An 18089-nucleotide genomic window follows, 5' to 3' on the forward strand; every position below is an offset into this window, starting at 1 on the left:
GAGCCAGGGCCATGTGGCTTGGTCCACACATTGTCTGGTGAGTCCGCAGAGATGGAACATTCATTTGGGCAAATGCATCATGTTAAGAGTCATTCTGAGAAGTCCAGCATACATTAGTCTACCCCTGGGGGCACGGGTGAGGAAGGGCTGATGGAAACAAGGAAGGAGAGGAAGTGGCAGGTTGTACCTCTTAGACTTATGGCTAAAGGACTGTGGCAGGCCTGGGGACAGGGGCAAAGCAGAGTCAGGAGGACAGATTCCAGAAGCTCGACTTTATTGTTTAGGTTTCTTTTTCTTTACTAAGATGTCATAAGCTATAGTGGCACTATGCACGGTCACAGGACAGGACAGAGATGCTAGGTGAGGAGAGGGGTGTTGGGAAAAGCCACTTCTCAAGCCATGTCCCACTCACAGGTCTCACTTCATAGCCTGCCTGAGCCTGCCCCCCCACCCCCTGCCAGATCCTTGAGAAGGCTGGCTTGCAGGGTGGGGGCTGTCTGAGGCACCGACAGAGCCTTCTGGAGAAACACTTGGGCCACACTGCATGGCTTGGGGGCTTCCTCCAGCCTGCCTGACTGCTTCCAGCTCCATGTTCCAGAAGTTCTTTGGAACTTGGGACAGCCTGGGAGGAGCTTGTGCTCCTCTGCCACCCTCCCGACTACTGGTGGAGGCAGTGAGAGACAACAGGCTCCCATGTTTAATTTCCTTAGGTAGGGAGTGATGACGGACCCTCCCTTCCACCCCACTCTCCAACCTTCCATTAGCACTGCTCACTGGGCAGAATCTGCATATCCACTGGACCAGGCCCTTTGCCCAAGGCCTCTTGGGAACTTCTCCTGTGAAGAGGACAGCGTTTGTGCTGAAGATGCTCAGTTCTTGTCTTATCTCATGCAACAGACCGCAAACGTTTGTCGGTGCCCTCAATCTGGAGGAGGGGGGCTGCTGAGGGATGCACCAGGCAGAAATACTCCCATCTTCCTCCTCACTGAGGCCTCTCCCAGGCCGCTGGCCCGAGAGGGCAAGGATGAACCCCCAGGGACTGGCACTCCTCTGTCCTACAACCCCTCCCATGCCTTCACTCTCCATCAGGCCCCTAGCCCTGGCTTCCTTTTTCACAAGCTCTCCCCAAAAGGAAGGAAAAATTATAAACAAACCAGACAGAAACAGTTCTGGAACAAAAGACGAAAAGCCAGTGGTGTGTGGGGAAGGTGTGAGGTGGCAGTGGGGAGTGGGTAGGTAACGGCATGCAGCACTTATGAAAAATGAAGAGAGGTCCCCATTTTTCCCAGAGGTGTGTGAGGGACTAGGAGGAGGATGTCAGCCGACTCAGAGAAGGAGGATCTCTGGATTGGGCCTTGTGGCTTTCTGCGTCTTCTATGGCCCAGCCAATCACAGGGAGATGTAATCCATGGCCTGCAGGAAGGGCAGGGAGAGCAGGGGCAGCAGCAGCCATGATGTGTCCCGGATCAGCAGGCTCATGCCTTCACACTTGACCAGTTTGTCTGTGAAGAGAGAATAGGGTAGAGGGGCAGAGCGGAAATGCAGAGCAGGACTCAGGTAGCCACAGGCCCAGAATAAGGATGCATTTCCTTGGGGAGGCTGGTGCCATGGTAATAGCTGGGACCAGGGTCAATCTGGTCTAATAGAACCAACCATCTTTCCCATTCACAGGTTTCTGAGCCCTCAAACGAGCTTATCCAATCTTTAGTAAGCACCCTCACAAGAAAACTGTCGGTGAGGGGGCTGGTGTCAACCCTATTTTCCAGGTGGGGAAAAAGGAGGCCCTGGCCAGTTGGCTCAGCGGTAGAGCGTCGGCCTGGCGTGCGGGGGACCCGGGTTTGATTCCCGGCCAGGGCACATAGGAGAGGCGCCCATTTGCTTCTCCACCCCCACCCCCTCCTTCCTCTCTGTCTCTCTCTTCCCCTCCCGCAGCCAAGGCTCCATTCGAGCAAAGATGGCCCGGGCGCTGGGGATGGCTCCTTGGCCTCTGCCCCAGGCGCTAGAGTGGCTCTGGTCTCAGCAGAGCGACGCCCGGGAGGGGCAGAGCATCGCCCCATGGTGGGCAGAGCATCGCCCCTGGTGGGCGTGCCGGGTGGATCCCGGTCGGGCGCATGCGGGAGTCTGTCTGACTGTCTCTCCCCGTTTCCAGCTTCAGAAAAAGAAAAAGAAAAAAAAAAAAAAAAAAAAAAAAAAAAAAAGAAAAAAAAAAAAAAAAAAAAAAGGAGGATTGTGGAGGCTAAGTGATCACCACTCTGCCTGTCTGACTGTCTCTTAACCCTTTCCCCCACTCACATGAAGGCAGTGATTCCTCAAGGCATAGGCAGCAGTTGGGGGGAGGGGAGAGAATTCATGGGACCCCTCTTCTCTTTGTCTAGCCAAGGGGACTGCCAGCCGTACAAGCCCCTTTCTCCCCAGCCTGCCTCTCTCAGCTCACTTGACCTTGTTAGGGGCTTGCCTTACCTCTGAGCACAGAGACATTCTTGTTGAAGACGGTATGGGGCTGATTAGAAGGGCGGAGTTCGCAGGTGTATATCCCTTCATCCTTGGTGGTGAAACCAGATAAGTGGAGGACCTTGTTGTAGTTTCCGCTGGTAAAATTGGTTCGGGAGTGGTATGTGGGATTAGGGACCCCCACATTGCCAAAGAGCACGTACTTCTTTGAATCACGAGTCAGTCTGAACTCATACTGCATGGGCACATTGGAGTTATTTTCATGTTGGCAGTCCAGACGAAGGCTTTGGTCCTTCAGACAAGCTGTCAGGGTGGTCACCTTCTGTCCACTGGCCACCTGCAAGACTGGCACCAGAGGTGCTCCCTCTGAGTTAGGGGGAAACCTGCAGAGCAAGAGGCCTCCCACCCACATGAACAGTGGAGAAGGGCCTGGCCAGGGAAGGAACAGGGTTTGCTCTCGGAGTGCCTCTCCCCACCCCGGCATGCTACAGACCCCAGCCTCTCTCCCTCATGTGCTCTCGTCATGGGTCCCAGGGGAGTTGATCAGGCAGGTTCCTGGTTCTCATATGGAGATTCCAATACAATACAGGTAGGCTCTGTGAAATATATTTGCAAAAACCTCCTCAGGCAGTCAGAAGATCAACTAGGTTGCTCAGCTGACTTCAGGATGAAAAAGAACCCTTTCTCCCTTAGTCATCGGCACCTCCCGAGGTCGGGAGGAGGAAAGCTTCTCTGAGAGGAAGGAAGCCAAGGAACTCGGAATCCCAGCCCTGCTCCTTGCCTAGTACCTACCTGTTAGCAGGAGAGTGATGCTGATGGCGGGGTTCATGGTCCCAAGAGCTCAGTTCTGGAGCTAGGGGTGGGAAACAGGATGGGAGTCAGTTAAGAGATGAGGCAGGTGTGTCCACACTTACTGCCAGGGCTGGGGGCCCATGGGACACACGCCATAATTGCCAGAGCAGGCATCCAAGCCCTTCCCTACAGCCCTTTCCCTTCCTACTCCTCAGCGAATGTGACACTGTCCCTTGTTCTTTCCCCTTCAGGGAAAGCAAGAGGGGGAGGGAGGACACACCCTATAATGGTGTGTGTCTGTGCTGAACACTTAATAGCTGGGTGACTCTAGTAAGTGACTTTACTATTTCCTTTTCCCTTCAGGAAGGCAAGAGGCTTACTATTTTGTAACTGTGGTAAAATACACATAACACAAAATTTACCATCTTAACATTTTTAAGTGTATAGTTCAGTATTAAGTCCATTTATTTTTATTGTGCAACCGATCTCCAGAACTCTTTTTTTTTCTTTCTTCTTTTCCAAGTGAGAGAATGGGAGATAGACAGACTCCCACATGAGTTGCTGACCCTCTGGGGTTGATTCTCTGCCCTTCTGGGGCCATGCTTGCTACTGAGCTATTTTTAGGACTACAGGCTGAGGCTCAAGGGAGCCATCCTCAGCGACTGGGGCTAATGGGCTTGAACCAATTGAGCCATGGCTGCGGGAGGGGAAGAGAGCGAGAGACAGAGAGAAGGATAGGGGGAGCAGTAAAGAAGCAAATGGTCACTTCTCCTGTGTACCCTGACTGGGAATCAAACCCAGGACATCTACATGCTGGCCTGACACTCTACCACTGAACAAATCGCCCAAGGGCACATTGTGCCCTACAGAACTCTTTATCTTGCAAAACTAAAACTCTTTTAAACAAAAACTGCATTTAGGGACATCGTAGTTCTTATTTAGAAGTAAATCCTATTGTCCAAACAGTTCCCGGACATATATATATAGATAACCATACAGATATATGCACATAGATGCTCAAAGGATATTGAATGAAGGAATGAATCTGAGCTTTAGATAACCACAGGGTTGTAATGTCATTAAGAAAAATGGTAGCCTGGCCTGTGGTAGCATAGTGGATAAAGCATCAACCTGGAATTATGAGGTCACCAGTTCAAAACTCTGGGCTTACCTGGTCAAGGCACATAAAAGAAGCAACTGCTAAAAGTTGATGCTTCCCACTACTCTACCCTACCCCTTCTCTCTCTCCTTTCTCTAAATTCAATAAATAAAATCTTAAAAAAAAAAGGTAAATATCTGGCACTATGCTCCATTGTAAGAGATCTATCTACACACAAATTTCCCTCCTATTAGTGACTGTGTTGGTAGGGATGATATTGACCATGTGTGTGGCTAAGATGCTCCCAGACAGGACTGGACTTGGCACACAACTAAGGGTGTTCCCAGTTGTCTGTGAGGGAGTGACAGTGCTCTCCTATTGCATCTGTTTTCTGAGGCCACAGGAGGGGCGCCTGCGAGTGTGCGCAGAGTCCAGGGTCTCCAGCGCGGTGCTTCTGCTTCGTTCGCCCTGCGGCGGCGGGCACCACTGGGGTCCCGCGGTGGCTGCGGCCAAAGTTAATACTCTCTCGGACCATTGTCGAGAGGAATCCGGATGCGCTGTTGGAGGAGGGGAGTTAGCTTCTGGCGTTGATTCGCGGACACCGAATTATGGAGGAGAGGTGCGAGTTTGGGATTTATGGGATCTAGAGCGGAAGGTGCGGTTAGAACAAGAAAGGGAAATGGGGCTGGGCCTGGCGCGGGGTTGTAGAGCCAATGCGGAGAGTCAGACAGCGGTAGGGGAGGCACAGCTGGTTTCCATTTATTCTGCCTAGCGTCTCTGCAGACTAGAACTCAGAGAAGCTCTGTGATACCGCCCTCTCCAGCCCCCGTTCGACGAGCCCCACCCTTATTCCTTTTTGTATTTCAATCCTTCCTTTCTCAATTGCGGTTTCCTACCCCCACCCCACCCATAGTTTTCCAGTACTCCCCTCCCCCGTCTGCCAGCCTCCATCCCAGTCCCCGCCCGCGCACTGCAGTTTCCAGATACTCAGATGCCCCGCACCCACCCGCAGCGAGGTCGCAGGGCAGAGGTTTTCTCCAGCTTGCCATTATCTGTTCTCTTCCCTCAATTTCAACGCCCCCCCCCCCCACAACTCGCCTTTGCGAGCTCGGTTGGGGGTCGTCCCCGTGGAGAGAAGAACCCAAGGCTGTCCTTAGCGCCCTCCTTCTAGTTCTTCTCCACTGACCTAGCTCCAGGAATTACCCCCCCCCCCCCCCGGAGCAGTTGTTCTCGGGCTCCCGGCTCTTTCTGGAAAGCCGACCCCTTCCCAAGCACTGCACGGCATCCTGTGAAGGAGCCGTCGGACCGTTTCTCGAAGCCTGGGGATGAGAAAGCTTGCATGGGCACCTGGGGCCTATCCCCGCGCCCAGGGTTCCTCCCTGGCTCAGGATCCCACCTGCGCTCCGGTCCTCCGCTGCCTCCGCTGCCGCAGCTACTCCGAGACGCCGCCTCCAGTTGCTGCACCCTGCCTGGTGCCCGCAGTTTTCACCCGGGGTGGGAGAGGAGGAGCAGGGAGGGCCCGGGGGCTCGGCCAATCAGAGGCTGAAGGGGAGCGAGACAGGATCGCAGAGGGAGGAGACGGCGACTCAGTATTGGTGTGGGAGAGGGTCAGTATGCTGCTGAAGGGAAACCTCACCCTGGAGCGACAGGTCCGACCAGTGACCCCAGGGATCACTGGGCACAGGGGCCGTCCCCCCACAGCTACCCCCAGTGATTACTCCCCTTTTAAGGCCTTATCCACCCCCCTTTACCCCCTAGCCTAGGCCTTCGTAACCCATGGAAAAACCAAGGCAGGAGGGGAGGAGGACAGAGACCAGCAACCGGTCCCCTTGGGCACTGCGCTTGTCACCCGAGAAAGCCCGAGTCCAAGGGGGCTTCTTCATCCTCCCTTCTTGTCATGCTCAGTGAGAATGAATTAAGGCAAGAGACAGGGTGCAGCTTTCAAGCAAAGCAAGCAGTTTATTAACTAAAAGCTATATGCACTTGACACTGCGTGAGGGCCCTGCCTCTTGTGGTCTTAGGAGTTATACGCTCTTAGTTTCAAAGCTTTGTTTCCCTGTTATGCAGTCTAACATATAGTTTCAAGGCTCTCCTTCCTTGATTTTGGGACTAACATACAGTGTTTTTCAATGCTGTCTTGCCAGCTGGTGATTTTGATATTGCAGACCTTAAGACCGCTGACTCCCTCCTTTAGTGGGTGAGATAAACCCCCTTTTCCCTTCCTTCCCCTTTTCCTGTCCTGCTGTCTCTCCTACCTGACATGCTCACTTCCTTGCTTCCTTTCCAGGGAGCTCACCTCCTAAGGAGGCTCCAGTGAGAGGTTTTGGAGTTGGAATTTTTCAGGCTTTTCTCAAAAGCTGATGGAGTGTTTTCCCATTTTGGAGCAGTCCTTGGGAAGCAAGGTGGCACTGCCCCTGGTTTTTCCAGGTTCCCAACCCTGCCCCTCCTCAATCCTAACACCCGGCCCTTCAGACAGTTTCTGCTCTGCAACTAGAAGGTTCTAGATTTTGTGTAGTCCTTCACCCCACCCCCACCCTCCAAGTCCATGAGTACTGTGTGTGTTTGGTCTTCAGACAAAGGGAAGGAAGGAATGCTCTTCTCTACCAAGCACTGGGCTGGGCTTACAACATCCATGTCCATGTCCTCCCCCCACCAAATCTTGTGGGTTCATTCCATCCCATGCCATGGCTGGTAAGCAGGAGAGCTGGCCAGCCTTCCTGGGCTGAGGAACCCCAAAGCCTCAGGGCTGAACCACTCCACTGCTGCATCTTAGCCCAGTGGGAGGGGAGTTTGTGGAACTGTGAGGTTAGGGGGGATGGGACCGACTAGAAAGGAATAGCAGAGACCAAGCTTTTAATCTCCTGGAGTACCTGGTGCTAGCCCTGTCAATTTGAGGTTACCAGAAGATCTTGTGTGTGGTTTTTTTTTTTTTTTTTTTTTTTTTTTATAGCCAGTGCTGATAACTTGTCTCTCTCACCCACAGGTGAGGGGTACTTTTTGAACAAAGGATTATTTCATTTATTTGCATTCTCATGGCTACTTTGTGAATTCTGGTCAGGACATCTTGTGGGCTGGCCTTGCCTCCCTGCCATCTGCTTGCCCATTCTGTTTCTTTATAGAAATCAGCCCTGGCACCTTTACTGCGGTTTCTCTTACTCTAATGGCACTGTTGGAAGCCATTTCTGGGCTAGCAAGTGGAGATTAGATGGCATTGCAGCATTTAGAGTGATGGAATTTTCTAACAAATAGACTCATGGTGGTTGAATCCCGGGGCCATTTATTCTGTTAAACAACAGAAGTCCCCCCCCTCCCAGGGGGACACTTTATTGCAGTTGCCCCTGCCCACCTGAGATCCCCCTAGTCTAGCTGTAGAGCTACCTGAGTCTGCACTTTTCACAGCTCCTCAGGGTCTGGGGACTGCAGAACACTGGTCTAGTATAAGACCGTTCTCTTCACAATGGACTTCTCTACTGGGCTTCTCATTGTCTGTAGGGTTAAAGCTGCCCACCTCCACCGCCACCTCATCTTTCCCATTTGTCTTGCTGCATTCCAAACACTCTGGCCTCCTTCCTGTCATTCCATGCAGTGCTCCCCCCCCTCCCCGGTTAACAGCTCTATGATTCTATGACCAGGGATCTTTCCTATCCTATCAGAACACAATTGCTTTAGCTCTCTTTCTCTCTGTCGTGTGTGTGTGTGTGTGTGTGTGTGTGTGTGTGTGTGAGAGAGAGAGAGAGAGAGAGAGAGAGAGAGAGAGAGACAGGGGTTGGAGACAGTTTCTTTTGTTGGCAGGACATGAGGATACCCAGAGGCCCCTAAACTATATAAGACATCTGGGTTCTGGCCGGATGAGACCCTGTGTGCTCTGTTTTCCACTCCACAGCCCAGTCACAGAGTGTTGCTGGGTGGAAGGCCTAGCTGTGCTATTTTGATAAGGTTATGAGAACCTGGCCTACTTTCTGGGTCCCCAGGTACTTTATTTCAGGAAGGGAGAGAGTGTAGGCTCTACAGAAAGTGGCAATTGCATGACTGCTAAAGTACAGTCTCTGGCTAGAATGAATTAATGACTTAAATGAGATGATCCAGGAACATGATGGTGAAGGGGAGAAGACTTAAACATTCCCATTCACTAATGTGACAGGATCGAAGTGCTGAAAGCAGGACTGGTTTAGAGGTTTCTCCCCAAGGCACAGTTTCCTGACAGACTGTGGCTGCCCTATTGGTCCCTTAGATCTTTCTTCTCCCGTCATCTCCATTTGCTCCAGGTAGAGGCACATAAGATGGAAAGTCCTCTAAATGTGCATGTTCCTTTAGGATGACTAAGGGAATACTAGCTATTCACTCTTCTTGTTTACTGATTTCAGCAGATTGTTCTTTATAGAATCACAAAGGTGACAGAAGCCATCCCACCATTTTAGAGCTGGAAACTGAGAACCAAGAAGGCTAATGATTTGTCAAAGGCCAGACAAGTACTTTGGTGCACAGCCAGGAATAGCTAGATCCCAGATCGCCTGACTCCACATACAGTGCTCTCCACTGCTCCCAAGGTGGATCTTCCAACTTCTGCTAGACTGATCACACTGGTTTAAGGTGAAATAAGAAAAACAAGGACAATGTAGGATAATCTGAACACAGCTGTTAGGTTGCCACCTTTGTCTGATCACTTCTTTATCACTTATTGATGAGGGAGGGATTCCCATTCTAGGGTTTTGGAAATGGCTGAACACATGACATCTGACACTAGATGATGAGATCAACAGCAATTTATTAGTCACATATACTCACAGTCCAGAGGAGGACACCACACACTATGTAGGGTCACATAGGAGTCACAGTTGGGAACAGAGTAAACAACTAGGAGCTGTGGGAGGCAGACTTGGTAGTATCTAAAGGGCAAGATGGCCCTGTCCTCCATGGGAAGATGTCATGGGTTTGTTTGAATAACTCTGTAGGCTGGCAGGGAACTGAAGCCCACTTCTAAGGGAAAATCAGGAGCTATGCCTGGTCCCTGTGATAAGGGAGGATTGAAAAGGAGAACTTGTGGTTAGGCCACCTGAAGCTTTCCTTTTTTTTTTTTTTTTGTATTTTTCCAAAGTTAGAAGAAAGAAGGCAGAGAAAGACAGACTCCTGCATGCACCTGACAGGGATTCACCTGGCATGCCCACCAGGGAGCAATGCTCTGCCCATCTGGGGCGTTGCTCCGTTGCGGCTGGAGCCATTCTAGCACCTGAGGTGGAGGCCATGGAGCTGTCCTCAGTGCCCAGGCCAATTTTGCTCCAACGGAGCCTTGGCTGAGGGAGGGGAAGAGAGAGACAGAGAGGAAGGAGAGGGGGGAAGGGTAGAGAACCAGATGGGCGCTTTTCCTGTGTGCCCTGGCCGGGAATCAAACCTGGGACTTCCACATGCTGGGCCGATGTTCTGCCGCCTTCCATTTTTGTTAGCTATCAGAAAACACATACACAACCATTATGGAAGAAAGTATGGTGGTTTCTCAAAACACTGAAAATAGAACTACCTTATGACCCAGCAATCCCTCTATTGGGTATATACCCCAAAAACTCAGAAACATTGATACGTAAAGACACATGTAGCCCCATGTTCATTGCAGCATTGTTCACAATGGCCAAGACATGGAAACAACCAAAAAGCCCTTCAATAGATGACTGGATAAAGAAGATGTGGCACATATACACTATGGAATACTACTCAGCCATAAGAAATGATGACATTGGATCATTTACAACAAAATGGTGGGATCTTGATAACATTATATGGAGTGAAATTAGTAAATCAGAAAAAACCAAGAACTACATGATTCCATACATTGGTGGGACATAAAAACGAGACTAAGAGACATGGACAAGAGTGTGGTGGTTATGGGAGTGGGGGGAGGGAAGGAGGGAGAGGGGAACGGGGAGGGGGAGGGGCACAAAGAAAACTAGATAGAAGGTGACAGAGGGCAATCTGACTCTGGGCGTTGGGTATGCAACATAATTGAATGACAAGATAACCTGGACATGTTTTCTTTGAATATATGTACCCTGATTTATTAATGTCACCTGATTAACATTAATAAAAATTTATTAAAAAAAAAGAAAACACATACTATTGAATCCTAATTTTGGGCCAATTGAGGCCTTATGCCACATACCTTCCCTTCCTTGGGAAGGTATATGTTTTCATTGTAAGGTTATACCTTTCTGATTTTTTGAAGTGGTGGTGATAGATGATATGTGGTTTTTTGTTTTTTTTTTGCATTTTTCTGAAGCTAGAAACAGGGAGAGACAGTCAGACAGACTCCCGCATGCGCCCGACCGGGATCCACCCGGCACGCCCACCAGGGGCGACGCTCTGTCCACCAGGGGGCGATGCTCTGCCCATCCTGGGCGTCGCCATGTTGCGACCCTCCTGGGTGTCGCCATGTTGCGACCAGAGCCACTCTAGCGTCTGGGGCAGAGGCCACAGAGCCATCCCCAGCGCCCGGGCCATCTTTGCTCCAATGGAGCCCTGGCTGCGGGAGGGGAAGAGAGAGACAGAGAGGAAGGCGCGGCGGAGGGGTGGAGAAGCAAATGGGCGCTTCTCCTATGTGCCCTGGCCGGGAATCGAACCCGGGTCCTCCGCACGCTAGGCCGACGCTCTACCGCTGAGCCAACCGGCCAGGGCGATATGTGGTTTTTTTTTTTTTTGACAGAGACACAGAGAGAGTCAGAGAGAGGGATAGATAGTGACAGACAGACAGGAAGGGAGAGAGATGAGAAGCATCAATTCTTCATTGTGACACCTTAGTTGTTCATTGATTACTTTCTCATATGTGCTTTGGCTGGGGTACTATAGCAAACTAAGTGACCCCTTGCTCAAGCCAGTGACCTTGGGCTTAAGCTGGTGAGCTTTGCTCAAACCAGATAAGCCCTCGCTCAAGCTGGCAACCTTGGGGTTTCAAACCTGGGTCCTCCGCGTCCCAGTCTGATGCTCTATCCACTGTGCCATCACCTGGTCAGGCGATATGTGTTTTTAATGTCCTTGCTAGGCAAAAGAAAAAAAAAAGAAGAAAATTGATAATTTTCTGTTGATCCTCAAACTTCTTTGGAAATGTGACTAATCTATTAAATTAAAAAAAATCTTGGAACCACTGCTCTACACTCTGTTGTCTCTGTTATCTCTAGTTGAAGTCAACTCCCTGAGTGAGATCACCCTGAAGAACTGCATGCTTGGATGAAGAATATAACAAAAATAGGCCCTGGCCAGTGGCTCAGTGGTTAGAGCCTCGGCCTGGCGTATGGACATTCGGATTTGATTCCTGGTCAGGGTACACAAGTGAAGTGACCATTTGCTTCTCTTCTCCTCCTTCTCCCCCTTCTCTCCCTCTTCCACTCCCGCAGCCAGTGTCTTGATTGGTTTGAGCGTTGGCCCCAGGCACTGAGGATAGCTCAGTCGATTCCAGCATTGGTCCCAGACAGTGTTGCCGGGTGGATCCAGTCAAGGAGCCAGCAGGAATCTGTCTCACTATCTCCCCTCCTCTCACTTAAAAAAAAAAGAGTGTGACAAAAATAAATGTTATCTCATAGAATGGAGGATTGAAGGTGAGAGGACAGAGCAATGATGAAGATATAATTTTCAACATTTAATTTAAAGACTTTACTCATGGATTAATTAATCATGGATAAGTAAGCTTATCCAAGATGGTTCTATTTCTATTCTGTGTGGCATCAGTTGAAATTACACATACTCTTGTGACCATGTGGCAGATGAACCAGGGACTAGTTGATTCCAAATGGTGGTTGATATAAATAGGCTCTTCAGTTCTTCATGTGGCTAGCTCAAACTTCCTCAGATGGCAACTGAATTTCAAGAAGGCATGTCCAATGTGCACACACTTGTCAAGCTTCTTCATCATATTTGCTATAACCCAGAGCAAGGTACATGGCCAAGCCCAGAATCAATGTTGAACGGGACCACACAAAAGGCATGGATACATTAGAGATCACTAATGTAACAATCTACCACACCTGGGTGACCCCCATTCATCTGTAAAGACTCAGTTCATGCCTCAAGTCCTCCAAGGCCTCTCTGACAGACTGGGTCATCATTTGCCCCTCCTTTGGGCTCCCACAATGCTCTATATACATTGTTAACTCTGCTCTTACACTACTTTTCCCCCCAATTATCTATATACCATTTCTGTCCCTGCCATCAGACAAGCCTTGAAAGGCAGAGACTGTGCTCTTTTGATCTTTGTATTCCCAGAGTCTTGCCCTGTGTCTAGAACATTGTACCTAGAACAATAATGACTTTCAATTATTTGATTAATTATCTTGTTGAATAAGAGTGGTGAAAGGGGACACTCTTGTCTTGTTCCTTATCTTAAGGGAGTGCTTTTAATTTTTGCCCATTGAGTGTGATGTTGGCTGTGGGTTTGTCATAGATGGCTTTTATCATGTTGAGGTATGTTCTCTGTATTCCCACTTTGCTGAGAGTTTTGATCATAAATGGGTGCTGGATTTTATCAAATGCTTTTTCTGCATCTATTAATATGATCATGTAATTTTATCCATTATTTTGTTTATGTGATGAATCATGTTTATTGATTTGTGAATATTGTACCAGCTTTGGCCTCCAGAATAAACCCCACTTGATCAAAATGTATGATCTTTTAATGTGTTGCTGGGATCTGGTTTGCTAATATTTTGTTGAGAATTTTAGCATCTATGTTCATCAGGGCTATTGGCCTATAGTTTTCTTTCTTTGTAGTGTCTTTACCTGGCTTTAGAATTATGATAATCCTTGCCTCATAAAATGAGCTTGGAAGTTTTCTCTCCTCTTGAATCTTTTGGTATACCTTGAGAAGAAGACTGGGTGTTAATTCCCTTTTGTTTTTTCTTTTTATTTCTTTTTCCTTTTTTTTTTATTAAGTGAGAGACGAGGTGGTAGAGACAGACTCCCACATGCACCCTGACAGATCAACCAGGCAAGCCCCTATCAGGTGGTACTCTGCTCAGCTGGACCTCAACTCTGTTGCTTGGCAACTGAGCTATCTTATCGCCTGAGGCAGAGGCCATGGAGCCATCCTCAGCGCCCAGGGCCTATGTGCTCAAACCAATTGAGCCATGGCTGTGGGAAGGGAAGAGAGAGAGAGAAAGAGAGAGAGAGAGAGAAAGAAAGAGAGAGAGAGAGAAGCTGTGGGAAGGGAAGAGAGAGAGAGAGAGAAAGAAAGAAAGAGAGAGAGAGAGTGTGTGTGGGGAGAGGTGGAGAAGCACACAGTCGCTTCTCCTGTGTGCCCTGATCGGGAATCGAACCTGGGACTTCTACAGGCCAGGCCAACACTCTACCACAGAGCCAACTGGCCAGGACCAATTCTTCTTTGAATGTTAGGTAAAATTCACTTGTGAAGCCATCTGGTCTAGGACTTTTGTTTGCTGGGAGTTTTTTGATAACTGTTTCAATTTTATTTGTTGTAATCATTTTGCTCAGGTTTTCTGATTCTTCCATGTTCAGTTTTAGAAGATTATATATTTCTAGGAATTTATCCATTTTACCCCAGTTGTCTAATTTTTTGGCATATAGTTCTTCATAGTATTTTCTTAAAATTCTTTGTATTTTTGTGATGTCAGTTGTTATTTCTTCTATTTCATTTCTATTTTTATTTACTTGGGGTCTCTTCTTGATGAGTCTGGTTAAAAGTTTGTCAATCTTGTTTACCTTTTCAAAGAACAAGCTATTGGTTTCATTGATCTTTTTTTTTTTTTAACCTCTATGTCATTTATTTCTGCTCTGATCTTTATTACATCCTTTCTTCTACTTCCTCTGGGCTTTGTTTGTTGTTCTTTTAGATAGTTTATTTGAGGTTTTTCTTGCTGCTTCTTTTTTGTGTGTGATAGAGACAGAGAAAGAGACAGAAAGAGGGACATATAGGGACAGACAGACAGGAAGGGAGAGAGATGAGAAGCATCAGTTCTTCATTGTGGCACCTTAGTTGTTCATTGATTGCTTTCTCATATGTGCCTTGATTGGGGGGCTACAGCAGACCAAGTGATGCCTTGCTCAAGCCAGCGAGTGACCTTGGGTTCAAGCTGGTGAGCCTTGCTCGAACCAGATGAGCCCGTGCTCAAGTTGGTGACCTCAGGGTTTTGAACCTGGGTCCTCTGTGTCCCAGTTTGATACTCTATCCACTGAGCCACTGCCTGGTCAGGCCTTTTTTTGCATCTTAAGGTATGCCTATAATGCTATAAATTGTTCCTCTCAGGACTGCTTTTGTTGTGTCCCATTGATTTTGGGTTGTTGTATGTTCATTTTCATTTGTTTCAAGGAAATTTTTGATTTTTTCCCTGCCCTCATTGTTAACTCATTTGTTAGTTAATAATATGTCATTCAGCCTCCAAGTGTTTGAATGTTTTTTAGTTTTTCTATTGTAGTTGATTTCTAGTCTCATGCCATTGTGTTCAGAGAAGATGCTTGATATGATTTCAATCTTCTTAAATTTATTGAGACTTGTTTTGTGTCTTAGCATGTGGTCTATCCTAGAAAATGTACCATGAGCACTTGAAAAGAACGTATATTCTTCTGCTTTGGGGTAAAATGTTCTGAAGATAACAATTAAATCCAGTTGATCTAGCGTGTCATTTAAAGTTGCTGTTTCTTTGTTGATATTCTGTCTGGAGGATCTATTCATTGATGTTAGTGGGGTGTTGAAATTCCCTACTATTAGTGTATTACTGTCAATTTCTCCTTTTATGTCCATCAAAATCTGCTTTATATATTTAAGTGCTCCTATATTGGGTGTATTCTCTTGTTGGATTGTTCCTTTTATCAATATGTAGTTACCTTCTTGTCTCTTTCTATAGTATTTGTTCTAAAGACTATTTTGTCAAATATAAGTGCAGGGGGTCCTTGGGTTGTGACAGTCTTGGCATATGATGTTTCAAGTTTACGACGCTCATTATCATAAAAACTTAAAATAATTGAGACATGAGTATTTCGGCTTATGCCATTAGTGTCATACTCATGGACTGAATGGGAGAACTAGTTTGGTTGTATGTAGTGGAAGAATACATGGTACAGTGTAAAGTACAATATATTTACGTTCTTTTTCTTTTTTGTGGCTTAGTTGTATTTTTATATTCTAGATCAGGCATCCCCAAACTATGGCCCATGGGCTGCATGCGGCCCCCTGAGGCCATTTATTCGGCCCCCCACTGCACTTCCGGAAGGGGTACCTCTTTCATTGGTGGTCAGTGAGAGGAGCACTGTATGTGGCAGCCCTCCAACAGTCTGAGGGACAGTGAACTGGCCCCTGTGTAAAAAGTTTGGGGACCCCTGTAGGTTAGGTGACAGAGGCTATGGTGTGTTTCGACTTTCACCCAAATTTAGGTTACATCACTGTTGTAGGAATTGAACTGCTTCGTAACCCAATGACCCCCTATATTGCTACCTAACTCTCTTTTTATTTTTATTTGTATGGAATGTTTTTTTCCCATCCCTTTGCTTTCAGTCTATATGTATCTTTTGTTCTGAGGTGGATCTCTTGTAGACAGCATTTATATGGGTCTTGTTTTCTTATCCATTCAGCTACCCTATGTCTTTTTTTTTTTCATTTTTTCATTTTTTTTTCTGAAGCTGGAAACGGGGAGAGACAGTCAGACAGACTCCCGCATGCGCCCGACCGGGATCCACCCGGCACGCCCACCAGGGGCGACGCTCTGCCCACCAGGGGGCGATGCTCTGCCCATCCTGGGCGTCGCCATATTGCGACCAGAGCCACTCTAGCGCCTGAGGCAGAGGCCACAGAGCCATCCCCAGCGCCCGGGCCATCTCTGCTCCAATGGAGCCTTGGCTGCGGGAAGGGAAGAGAGAGACAGAGAGGAAAGCGCGGCGGAGGGGTGGAGAAGCAAATGGGCACTTCTCCTGTGTGCCCTGGCCGGGAATTGAACCCGGGTCCTCTGCATGCTAGGCCGACGCTCTACCGCTGAGCCAACCGGCCAGGGCCCCTATGTCTTTTGATTGGAGCATTTAACCCATTTACATCTAAGGTATGTATTTATTTATTGACAATTTTATTATTTAAACCTATAATCCTCTTTCTTGCAATTTCTTTATTCCTTTCTTCTTCTTATAGCAGACCCTTGAGCATTTCTTGCAATATTGATTTGGTGATAATGAACACATTAAGCCTTTTTCTTTCTTTTTTTTTTTTTGGTCTGAGAAGCTCTTTATTTTTCCTTCAATTTTAAATGATAGCCTTGCTGGATAGAGTAGTCTTGGTTATACATTCTTGTTTTGCATCACTTTGAATATTTCTAGCCAATCCCTTCTGGCTTGAAGTGTTTCTGTTGAGAAGTCAGATGTCAGCTTTATGGGGGTTCCTTTGTAGGTAATTAATTACTTTTCTCTTGAAGCTCTTAGTATTCTTTCTTTGTTTCTTATTTTTGGTATTTTAGTTATGATGTATCTTGGTGTGGGCTTCTTTGGGTTCATCTTTAATGGGACTCTTTGTGCTTCTTGAACTTCCGTGAATTTTTCCTTGATCAATTTAGGGAAGTTTTCAGCTATGATTTTTCAAACAAATTTTCTATCCCTTATTCCTTCTCTTCTCCTTTAGGAACCCCTATGATGCAGATGTTGTTTCACTTCATGTTGTCATAGAAGTCTTTTAGTTTCCTCAGCCATTTTGAACCTCTGTTCTTTTTTTTTTTTTTTTTTTTTTTACAGAGACAGAGAGTGAGTTAGAGAGAGGGATAGACAGGGACAGACAGACAGGAATGGAGAGAGATGAGAAGCATCAATCATTAGTTTTTCATTGCATGTTGCAGCACCTTAGTTGTTCATTGGTTGCTTTCTCATATGTGCCTTGACCGTGGGCCTTCAGCAGACCGAGTAGCTCCTTGTTGGAGCTAGAGACCTTGGGTCCAAGCTGGTGAGCTTTTGCTCAAACCAGATGAGCCCATGCTCAAGCTGGCAATCTCAGGGTCTCAAAACCTGGGTCCTCTGCATCTCAGTCTGACGCTTTTTCCACTGCGCCACCGCCTGGTCAGGCGAACCTCTGTTCTTTTTGCTGCTTTGCTTCTGTGCTTACATTTATCTTGTCTTCTAATTTGCTGATTCAGTCCTCTGCTTCAGCCAACCCTCTATTGATTCCTTCTAGTGCAGTCTTCATTTCAGATATTGTATTTGACATTTCTAATTGGTTCTTTTTAATGGTTCAATGTCCTTTTTAATGCTTACTAAGTTTTCATTGTGATCATTTATTCTTTCTCTAAGATCCTTGAACATCCTAATAACCATTATTTTAAACTCTGCATCTGGTAGTTTGGCTACTTTCATTTTATTTAATTATTTTTCTGGGGATTTCTCTTGTTGATTCATTTGGGTCATATTTCTTTGTCCATTTTGTCTGTGTATTGGTTAGCTCTGCTCTGACTGCCAAATTTGTTGTGACATCTTTATGAGGAAGGTAGGCTCAGTGGTATTAACCTCCTGGCCACCTGAACTCCTTGTTCTAGGAATGTTTCTTGAGGTTATATTTACCCTCCTGTTGTATGTGAGTCTTGAATGCTGTTGGCCTTTTTGTGGGTGGGATAAATCCTTCAGGATGGCTGGCTCTAAGGGTCACCTTGATTATGTGTATTAGACACTGTGTGTGTCTATGGAGTGTAGTTATTCTCAGCAGGGTCTGGTGCCTGCTGGACTCATCCTCTGGGCACACTGCTTATGTGTAGCTAGTTGAGTTTAGTGTTGGTAGAGTCTGCCACCCACT

At 47.3% G+C, this 18089-nt stretch overlaps 1 protein-coding gene across 1 annotated transcript; it reads right to left on the minus strand.

The window, feature by feature from the left end:
- Positions 1 to 252: 252 nt before the first annotated feature.
- Positions 253 to 5823, minus strand: THY1 (Thy-1 cell surface antigen). Its single transcript, XM_066246870.1, has 4 exons — positions 5739 to 5823; positions 3244 to 3304; positions 2461 to 2796; positions 253 to 1502 (listed from the first exon to the last, which is right to left on the minus strand). Exons 2-4 carry the CDS (start codon positions 3278 to 3280, stop codon positions 1390 to 1392), a joined length of 486 nt encoding a protein of 161 aa, XP_066102967.1. The 5' UTR covers positions 3281 to 3304; positions 5739 to 5823; the 3' UTR covers positions 253 to 1389.
- Positions 5824 to 18089: the final 12266 nt, after the last annotated feature.

Source organism: Saccopteryx bilineata, chromosome 1 (assembly GCF_036850765.1).
Source record: "Saccopteryx bilineata isolate mSacBil1 chromosome 1, mSacBil1_pri_phased_curated, whole genome shotgun sequence".
Lineage (NCBI taxonomy): Eukaryota > Metazoa > Chordata > Mammalia > Chiroptera > Emballonuridae > Saccopteryx > Saccopteryx bilineata.